The sequence below is a fragment of the Schistocerca gregaria genome, chromosome X, assembly GCF_023897955.1.
Source record: "Schistocerca gregaria isolate iqSchGreg1 chromosome X, iqSchGreg1.2, whole genome shotgun sequence".
Taxonomy (NCBI): domain Eukaryota; kingdom Metazoa; phylum Arthropoda; class Insecta; order Orthoptera; family Acrididae; genus Schistocerca; species Schistocerca gregaria.
The window spans coordinates 83,973,424-83,984,482 of record NC_064931.1 but is presented as its reverse complement, the minus strand read 5'-3'; the positions used below and the strand labels follow the sequence as shown (position 1 = coordinate 83,984,482).

Genomic DNA, 11,059 nt, shown 5'->3' with positions numbered 1-11,059 from the left:
CTACGGTCGCAGGTTCGAATCCTGCCTCGAGCATGGATATGTGTGATGTCCTTAGTTTAGTTAGGTTTAAGTAGTTCTAAGTTCTAGAGGACTGATGACCTCAGCAGTTAAGTCCCATAGTGCTCTGAGCCATTTGAACCATTTGAACCACTTCCAGTGAATGAGGTTTTTTTTCGTTTAAAGGAGAAAAGCAGAAATGGCTAAAATGGCTCTGAGCACTATGGGACTTAACATCTGAGGTCATCAGTCCCCTAGAACTTAAAACTACTTAAACCTAACTAACCTAAGGACATCACACACATCCATGCCCGAGGCAGGATTCGAACCTGCGACCGTAGTGGTCGCGCGGTTCCAGACTGAAGCGCCTATAACCGCGTGGCCACACTGGCCAGCCAAAAGCAGAAATATCTAAGCAACTACGGAAGAGGAGAGTCGCCCAAATAATTTCCCATGCTCTTCATTAATGATTACTGAATTGGTGACGGTGTATGTACACTCCTGGAAATTGAAATAAGAACACCGTGAATTCATTGTCCCAGGAAGGGGAAACTCTATTGACACATTCCTGTGGTCAGATACATCATACTTGCTCCGGACACTGCGAGAGGGCTGTACAAGCCATGATCACACGCACCGCACAGTGGACACACCAGGAATCGCGGTGTTGGCCGTCGAATGGCGCTAGCTGCGCAGCATTTGTGCACCGCCGCCGTCAGTGTCAGCCAGTTTGCCGTGGCATACGGAGCTCCATCGCAGTCTTTAACACTGGTAGCATGCCGCGACAGCGTGGACGTGAACCGTATGTGCAGTTGACGGACTTTGAGCGAGGGCGTATAGTGGGCATGCGGGAGGCCGGGTGGACGTACCGCCGAATTGCTCAACACGTGGGGCGTGAGGTATCCATGGTACATCGATGTTGTCGCCAGGGGTCGGCGGAAGGTGCACGTGCCCGTCGACCTGGGACCGGACCGCAGCGACGCACGGATGCACGCCAAGACCGTAGGATCCTACGCAGTGCCGTAGGGGACCGCACCGCCACTTCCCAGCAAATTAGGGACACTGTTGCTCCTGGGGTATCGGCGAGGACCATTGGCAACCGTCTCCATGAAGCTGGGCTACGGTCCCGCACACCGTTAGGCCGTCTTCCGCTCACGCCCCAACATCGTGCAGCCCGCCTCCAGTGGTGTCGCGACAGGCGTGAATGGAGGGACGAATGGAGACGTGTCGTCTTCAGCGATGAGAGTCGCTTCTGCCTTGGTGCCAATGATGGTCGTATGCGTGTTTGGCGCCGTGCAGGTGAGCGCCACAATCAGGACTGCATACGACCGAGGCACACAGGGCCAACACCCGGCATCATGGTGTGGGGAGCGATCTTCTACACTGGCCGTACACCTCTGGTGATCGTCGAGGGGACACTGAATAGTGCACGGTACATCCAAACCGTCATCGAACCCATCGTTCTACCATTCCTAGACCGGCAAGGGAACTTGCTGTTCCAACAGGACAATGCACGTCCGCATGTATCCCGTGCCACCCAACGTGCTCTAGAAGGTGTAAGTCAACTACCCTGGCCAGCAAGATCTCCGGATCTGTCCCCCATGGAGCATGTTTGGGACTGGATGAAGCGTCGTCTCACGCGGTCTGCACGTCCAGCACGAACGCTGGTCCAACTGAGGTGCCAGGTGGAAATGGCACGGCAAGCCGTTCCACAGGACTACATCCAGCATAAAGTTTCCCCTTCCTGGGACAATGAATTCACGGTGTTCTTATTTCAATTTCCAGGAGTGTATAAGAGATGACACAGAGGAAGTAAATGCATGGTTTTGAATTCAGAAAGCTCTCTCCAACAAAAACTACTGCTTACTTCGTCAGTTACGTTGCAAATTCTCGGTCGTAGCGATCACTGTGACAACAAGTGATCACTGTCTGCTATAGTTGTATGCTAGGCTCAGCGATGGAGCGTTCGAACTTCAAGGAGAAGTCGATGTTAGTTTTCGGTTCTAATCTCGCTGGAGACAAGATTTTTACCTCTTCTGTGGAAGAGTCACTAGTAGACAGATCGTCGATCAGTAAAGAAATATTAAATCAACTTGTCCTCCGTCAGTTTTCTAGCTCCCTTCCTTCTGCAGATCTGAAGGTAAAAATCTGCAGAATTGCACACTTGTTAAGGCCTGCTTTTCTGCTTCTGTCCAGTTGTATAGACTTAATCGTGCACTGGATGGTTTGTTAACTGGATTTCATTATGTATCTACTCCTACTGCCACATTTGAATACTTTCATTGGAGTCCTTCCCGTAATATGACTTTGTGCCCAATATAGACACAGACCGTTCTGAAGCCGGAAGTGTGTATTATCCTGCTAATTCGTGACAGTTTGGGATACTTTATTTCATTATGAAAGAATTTTTCATGTTATCTTGATAAGTTGTAATTCATTTTTAATAGTACACTGCACAAGAGGTAGCGTTTTTCCTTAGTTTATTGAACAAAACGGATCAACATAACAGATAAATCGATCAGCAATAATGTAGTCCCACTTATTATCTGAAATAGTCTGACAATGCTCCGATAGTTTTTCGACTTCACGTCTGTAGACAATGTATTCGTAGCACTTTGTCACCTTGCATGTTATTCTGTGTAGTAGACAGTAGAGCCGTGCAGTTCACAATGACTATAAGGCTAGGTGTCTCGCGAATTCTGTCACCGATTGTACAAACCGAGCCCCAGAGGACCCTGGATAGATTCTTTAGCTCAATCTGTGAACTCATCTTGTTACCTATTAGTACTTGGAAACATTGGTTACTGAACATTTCAGGGATTAGATTGCCAATTTTTAGCCTTGGGCGACTTGCAGAAGTTTCTATATAGCACTTTGCCTCTAGACAGTATAAAATGCATTACCCTGTACATGGCTCCTGGATGGTGCTAGAAGAGCAACAAAATACTGGCAACCAGCTAGTCCTAGAGAAGTTCTGGAAAATATTAGAGTACACAGTAGTACGTGAATGAGTTAACACGTAACTAATTATTTTGTATTATAAATATCTGATGAAATTGTGGGTTGAAAATGGCTTATTCTTAAGATTAAATTTGCATATTGTGTTTACACAAAAACAAACTGTAATGTTTCTAGTATACTGAAATTCGGTAATTTCAATAGGCAATCCATTTTCAGCCGCGCAGGGTAGAAGCGCTGTCTGTGGCGCCTTACCACGGTTCGCGAAGCTATCCCCGTCGGAGGTTCGAGTCCTCCCTCGGGTACGGGTGTGTGTGTTGTCCTTAGCGGGAGTTTAAGTTAGATTAAGTAGTGTGTAAGCCTAGGATCCGGTGATCTCAGCAGTTTGGTCCCGTGGGGACTTACCACAAATTTCCAAAATTTTCCAATCCATTTTCGTAAACCTTTCATGTAGCTGGATGAACTTTGTTTCAATACATAACATTAAAGTCTAAGTGTAAAAGTCTCTACGAACGCACTGACACCAGTTCCATCTCTGCTCACTGGATTATGAACGAGTTGAATAAAATGACAGTTTAGGAGCTTGCTCCGTTCGGGTTGTGGGAATTCTACAGCGCGTCTACGTCCTCCAGCTAAGATGTCAGACTTGAAATAAAGTTGAATAGGATACAAAACTACTAATTTCTTTCACTATTTTGTCTTTTTGATGACCTTAGCATCAATGTAATCCTACATTATCAGAAACCAGTGCATACACTTGATTTCTCGAAGAGTGAAGTATATGTTTCACGCTCATTCATGGGGTTCTAAGAACTGCCTGTATTCTGTCTCAGATTTGCGAGTATAGGTAATTGGTGAAACAGAAATAATTTTTTAAATCTGTAAATTGAAATGCGATCACAGTAACTACATTTTTTCTGTGGCGTTGCAGACTTGTTTTATTATGTATAACCCTATTACAGTTTTCATCGACAAATTTAAGCATTTATAATGTTTTTACATTATGCAGACTATAATGTTGGCCCTTCTGTTGGTCATACCGATCTCAATATTTACATTCTCGGCGTACATCAGTGCAAATATTTTACATTTTATGTTGGAGTATTTTATTATGAGGGACAATTTACTTCATCTTACAATTCTTTTATCTACATACGTAGATACAGTCCTACTTACCTAATCAAAACTCTAGTGTTTTATTCGTGTTGTTGAATGCTCAGTCAGGAGGGTGCTGCCCGACTTATGTATAATTGGACACTGTGGTATGTTCTACGTTGCTGACTGTGTTGAACGTAAGTAGTATGAAGTTAGTGTCGGAACTCTTTAAGTCCAAGAGATGCAATTATCGTCCAACAAGGGCTCAGTTGTTGCGATAAACATTAGGAATTAATCTGATGTTTTCTGATGATATTATGGTAGTGGTTTACGTAATGCAATGCTTTAGTTTCAATAGTTACAATAATGTCCATAGAAATCAATGAAAACTAATGAATGAATTGACGAACAAGTTATCTGAAAATCTGTTTTCGGATAATCATAATCAGCAGAAGGCAAAGCTCTAAGAACGTGACATTTAGCAAAAGGAGGATAGACACCCGAGGACAAGCCACAATGAGTTTTGCAGCTAATTACATGCGAGTCAACGAAAGTGAGGAAGTGTCTACGGAAATAACAACTGAACATTACGTTTCAGAAGGTGAGAAAAATTACAGCGTTGTCTCTTCTAGGTCTTCTACAGCTGAAAATTAAACAAATTTTGGAACTGGATAATACACAAAAATTTTAAAACTGACACGTAACTGTCAAGAGTAATTAATATTTCTTACTCATTCGGAACATCATTGACAAAGATTCTGCCTCAAGAAAAACTAGTGCTCTCCAATGTACAAAAAGAGACCTGGCTCACTGATTCTCACCCATGAAGTGGGCAACTTTGAGAAATGGGCTTTTCAGTAGAGTAAGAAGCGTAACGTCCAATGGACATGAAGTGTTAAACTGGAAATATTCATTTACTTACTGAACACTTTTTCTTTCATTCCATTAACTGTCGACTGCATATTTGTCATATCCTGAAGAGCAGTAGAGTTTCACAGACGTTCTATCACAGCAGAATGTGTTATGAAAATCAGTACTGTTGTTGCAACCCGCAGTGTAACATACAGAGGAAAGACTTGGTAACTTAAAATCATGTCTCCATGAGTGACCTGCTATTTCAGCTGCACTAAAACTTTCATACAAAATGTATCCCTGTGAAGAGGACTTCACGCTTAACGCTTGTTACATCGAAACAACTAAATGAAATAACTTTATATAGAGTGAGAAATGCTGTTTAAGGGAGGAATTCTATGACATAAATCCTCTGCAGAACAGCGTGAGCTCCCTTGTCCGGATAGCTGCGGTTGGCCAGAGGAACTTTTGTGATGCCAGTGCTTCCAGTTTGAGACGTCTGGTTCGCCGGAGATATTTTTGTGATACCGCTGGTTCCATTTTGATTCGTCTTCATGAAATAAGGCGTAAGACTGAGGTCAACCGCCGCGTGCTTCTCCTTTTCATACTCTCGCTGGAGTTCCAAGAGTTCACTCTCATTCCGTAGTACCATGCAGCAGGCTCTCATGGTGAAATAGTAGATCATCTCCACTCCAGAAAGCAGACTGAATCCCAGAAACAGACCGGCAATACCTCCGAACGACACTGTAATTGGAGAAACATTACATAATTTTTATAATTGAATTAAGTGCCACTTCTTATTTACTAGTGGCAAACAGCTCAATAAAAAAATAAAATTAGTGACAAATATGGCATTATGCAACTGATTTTGTTATTAGAATAATGCATTCGTGTTACAGGTAAGAAAAGTGTTTATCCCATATTTTCAACTACTGGACCTAAAAGCCTAAATCAGACATCACGATTAGACTTCGAGCGTATGATCTAGCAGTGGCAAAGGCGATACTTACAACATAAATTCAGTTTTGAGCCAAACTATTTCTAACATTAGAGATTAACTTAAGAAATAGAGACAAGTTAATATAGTTCCCAATTAAACTTTACTTTCTGTACTTTTTATCCGAGTTTTTCCTACACGGAAAAAAGACAAGACTACTTAGATTTTCATTATATAATTTAATTTAACACCTGGAGGAGCAATTAAAATTGATATGATAGGGAAATCAGCGTTAGTCGTCGCGTCTAAGTAAAAGGAGTATAAGTTTAGATAGGAGCGGGTTAGAAATGAAATGGGTTGTACGCTTTTAGACAGAGCCATAAGGTCAGTTTCCTTAATTTATCTGCGGAATAGCGGAAAATTTCAATCTGGATGGCCGGAAGGGGATTTGAACCGCTTTTCTCCCGAATGTCTTAGCAGTGCGCCATCTCACTCGGTGTCAAAACTGATATTAGTACTGAAATGTATACGAAAAATTTAGGTATTTCCTGATTATGCTAGAGGAAAGGGCATTTGGCGTTATTTCTGTTCAATCGCGTTTCTTTCTGAAGTGTTGAAAGTAGTCTCAGAATGAAACACACATTTTCTGGACTGTACTTTGCTGTAGATTTGTTCAGTTGTATTGATGGTTAGCAGCCAAAACACAATGATTTCTTTCGTTATTATTGGTTTATTTGACTGCAGTTTTTGTTCATTTTGTTTATATACAATACTGTATGTGTATGGACATAAAGGATGAGGCAGTTAAGACAACGCACGACAAATACATCAACAACGAGTTAATATATTGAGGTGCGGATTTCACTTTTTAGCAGACAACGTCACGTAGCCCAAGTATTTGGTGTTTCAAGAGGCGCCGTGTCGAAGATGTGTACCAGATGCAGGGCAAGCGAGAAAACATAATTCACTGAACCACAACGGAGACGAATGTGCGTGTTGAGTGATTGTGACGGAGGATTGTGATAAAAAATACTGGGGACGACAGTTTCAAAAGTCTCTGTAGAACTGAATGTCGCACTCGCGAACCCTGTAAGTACTAAAAAAACACCAAGGGAGCTCCATAAGCAGGGAACTGCAGGGCGAACTAGAATTCGAAGTCTGCTCATCAGTGATGCAATTGACAGTAAGATGAAAACGTGGTGCCGATCCCATAAAACCTGGACTATGGGGCAATGGAAGAACGTCATTTGGTAGGATGAGTCTTGCTTCACACTGTTTCCACCTTCTGGTCGACTTTAGGTTCCAAAATGTGAAATATGGCATTGATGATTTGGGCAGCTGTACTGTAGTATTCCATGGGCCCAATAATTACTCTGAAATGTTGCTTTACTGCCAAGGATTATGTGACCATTTTGGCTGATCAGGTCTATCTCATGGTACAGTGTTTGTTCCCCAAAGCTCATGGTATCTTACAAAATGATAGGACCCCTGTTCACACAGCTCGCATTGTCCAGGACTGGTTTTATGTGCACGACGATGAAGTGTCGCATCTCCACAAGCAACCATAGTCGGTAGATCTTAATATTATTGCGTTTTTGTGGAGTATTTTTTACCTGAACTTTGCACTATTTTTCAGGAAGCATAGTATGAAAACCATACAGGACCTGTGTTTATCCGGTCCGAGACGGCTGGAAACTCTTTTGCATGACGGCGTTTTTCCTACACCTTATTAGGCTACGTAATGTCTAGTGTTCTGTTGTTTCCACATTTTTGTCCATTCTCTATATTGTTTTAGCCAAGATAGATACAAAAGGCACGCCGGCCGTTGTGACCGAGCGGTTCTAGGCGCTTCAGTCCGTAACCGTGCTGCTACTGCGGGTGCAGGTTCGAATCCTGCCTCAGGGATGGATGTGAGTGATGTCCTTAGTTTAGTTAGGTATAAGTGTTTCCAAGTTCTAGGGACTGATGACCTCAGACGTTAAGTCTCATAGTGCTCAGAGCCATTAGAACAAAAGGCACATTTACGAACACTAAGCATATTTCTTCGTTATGAACTACAGGTTGGAAATGAACAAATTGCAAGAAAGATAGGAGTTTAAGGAAATGTGATCTGAATAAATTGAAAGAACCTGGAATGGATGAGGGTTTTGAATGGAACATTAGACAATGAGCAACTGAAGCTGTGGGAAGGAATATAATAGAAAGTGAATGGGTGTGAGAGACGAAAATATGAAGTCAGCAAACTATGAAGCAGGCATAGAGACAAAGCCCGGTTGGATAACACGAGAATTTAAATTAACTAAGAAAAGGAGCAAATATATAAATTCATAAAAAGATAAAAGGTCATACAGATGTCTAAAACATGCGATCGAGAGAGAGTGCAAAATGGTGACGGAGGAATGACTAGAGCCAACGGCCTTGCCGCAGTGGGAACACCTGTCCCCGTCAGATCACCAAAGTTCAGCGCTGTAGGGCTGGGCTAGTACTAGGATGGGTAACTATCCGGTCTGCCGAGCGCTGATGGCAAGCACCGTATACTCAGCCCTTGTGACGCAAACTGAGGAGCCACTTGATTACCAAGTAGCGGCTCCGGAATCGTAAACTGACAAAACGGCCAGGAGAGTGGTGTGCTGACCATATACCTCTCCATATCCGCATCTAGTGACGTATGTGTGCTGAGGATGATACATCTGGAGAACAGAGGAACAGCCAGATAAATATTAAGAACTAAGGTGGCCAGTCAGCAGTAAGAAAAGAAGGCGAGGTTGAAGGGTGGAAGGAATATATAGAAGGTTTGTGGAAGGGAAAAGAACTTCAAGATAATTACTATGTTAAATAGAAAGAAGCGTAGGTAGACGACGATGATATGGGAGACATACTTCCTGATGACTCTGACAGAACAGTGAAAAGCCTATGTGAAGAAAAGGCTCCTGGAGTCAATGACATTCTTTCAGAATGAGTGAGACCCTTGTGAAGGCCAACCATGACAAAAACTAATCCTCCTGCAAGATACATGAAACAGGAAAAATAACCTCAGACATAATGAAGAATGTAATAATTCCTATTCCAAAGAAGGCAGTTGCTGACAGGTGTGAATATAATGGAAATATGTTAACGTCCAATAAAAATGTTAGTGTTACTAAGACCTTTCCAAAGGTGTTAATCTGGAAGGTAGCCTTGTACGAAAGCGAAAAGTGGACTACTAACATTTCACTCAGTAGGGAACAGAATATTTTGAAATGTGATGCTACACAATAATGATGATGATTTGGTGCGTAGATGGAATAACTAATAAGGAAGTGCTGAATCAAAACAGGATGAGAAAAAGTTTGTGGCACAACTTGACTAAAAGGCATGAGTGGTTGACAGTACACATGCTGAGGTTCAAAGAATCGTGACTTTGGTAATAGGAATGAGTGTAGGAAGTAAAAACAGTGGAGGGTGACCAAGGGTTAAGTGCAGTAAGCTGATTCAAGTGGGTGAATTATGCGCAGATGAAAAGGCTTGCGTGAAACAGCATAGTGTGGAGAGCTGTATCTGATCAGTCCTCGGACTGACGACCACAACAGTGTCGTAAACCACAGTATCACCGTCACGAGAAGAAGTCCGGCAAATGTCTGCCCTGTTGTACCGAAAGTAAGATTGGTTGGTTGGTTCAAAATAACTCTGAGCACTATGGGACTAAACATCTGAGGTCATCAGTCCCCTAGAACGTAGAACTACTTAAACCTAAATAACCTAAGGACATCACACACACCTATGCCCGAGGCAGGATTCGAACCTGTGACCGTAGCGGTCGCGCGGTTTCAGACTGTAGCGCCTAGAACCAAAGAGTGAGGTCATCGGTCCCATCGGATAAAGGAAGGATGAGGAAGGTAGTCGGTCGTGCCCTTTAAAAGGAATAATTCCGGAATTTTCTGAAGCGATTTAGAAAAGTCACGGGAAATCTAAATCAGCATGACCGGACGCGGATTTGAACCGTCGTACTCCCGTGTGAGAGTCCATTGAGTTAACGACTGTGCCACCTCGCTCGCTGCCTAATATGCGTAAATATCCAAGTCAAGTACAGTTGATCCAAACAGTCGTGAACACCGCAAACAAGATGCGCAGTAGCCCCGTTCAGTCGATCGGCAGTGCCGGACGTGTTGTCATAGAGTCAGGCGGGACGCTCCACTAACGAGTAGAGGAAGAACACTTTCAAAGCTGAAGATACGACCAGAACAAAGCAAGTTAATGGGCAAAGTTCTTCACAGTCACTCACGTGACGTGGCTGCAAATGTCTACCACTTTACGCAGAAAGAAGCTGTAGTAGGTGTTCCACTGAAACTCTGCTACGGTGAAATGAGTGGCCGAAGTAACTGGTGTATCGTTTACTTTCGTTCGGCGTATTAAGAGAGAACTGGAAAGACTGCAGTCACGTGAATCCTCTGTATTTTCAACACCTCATAAGGAAAGGCACAGAATATCTTGGAAGGCCAGTTTAGACGATTTTAATGAGCAAGTCACGTTACATATAAAAGAAGACACAATTTAGAGGAAATTCATAAAAAGTTACAGAGTTTAACAAATTTTAAGTGACATGCGAACACACTTCGTAAAATACTTCGCACTCTAGGATTGTGGTGGAAGAAGATGACCAATAAGTTCTCCAGGAACAAATTAATATCAGGGCAAAAGGAATTGCCTACTTAAAAGTATCTTACAGTACATACGCGAATGCCGCCCAGTTGTCTATATGGATGAAACACATATTAAGACTTGTCACACACCAGGGTATGGATGACGTGACAATTCACGGAAAGATATGTTGGAACCTGTTTCGAAATGAAGCAGAATTATCACCACTCATGCTGACGAGGAGGACGGTTTTGTGCCGAATGCTTACGAAAGGTTTTAATATGGCCAGAAAAGTGGGGTTTATCACAACATGGTCTTCTCAAATTGTGAAAAGCGGCTCAGGGAAAGATTAATACCTAATCTATTACCTTATGCTGTCCTCGTTACAAATAACGCCGCTTACCACAATTAGCAACTACCTCGTGCTCCAAAATCCAACTCCACAAGGGGAGAAGTGATCTCGTGGTTACATCAATGAAAACTCCTTTCCACAAGAATATGCTGAGGCCCCAGTAGTATTCACTCATCAAAATGAATAAACCAGGCTACATCACATATAAAATAGACGGTATTTTAGCCGAGAATGGGCATACTGTGTCAAGA

General features: G+C 42.8%; 1 protein-coding gene across 2 annotated transcripts in view; it reads right to left on the bottom strand.

Moving 5' to 3' along the window:
• Positions 1 to 4,945: 4,945 nt before the first annotated feature.
• The window catches only part of LOC126298600 (sodium channel protein Nach-like), a 162,591-nt gene continuing 156,477 nt past the window's right edge, over positions 4,946 to 11,059 (bottom strand). For both annotated transcript variants that reach the window (XM_049990000.1, XM_049989999.1), the window contains exon 11: positions 4,946 to 5,646. In XM_049990000.1, coding sequence (XP_049845957.1) covers positions 5,285 to 5,646 — 362 coding nt within the window. In that variant the 3' untranslated portion in view covers positions 4,946 to 5,284. The remainder of the gene's footprint in view (positions 5,647 to 11,059) is intronic.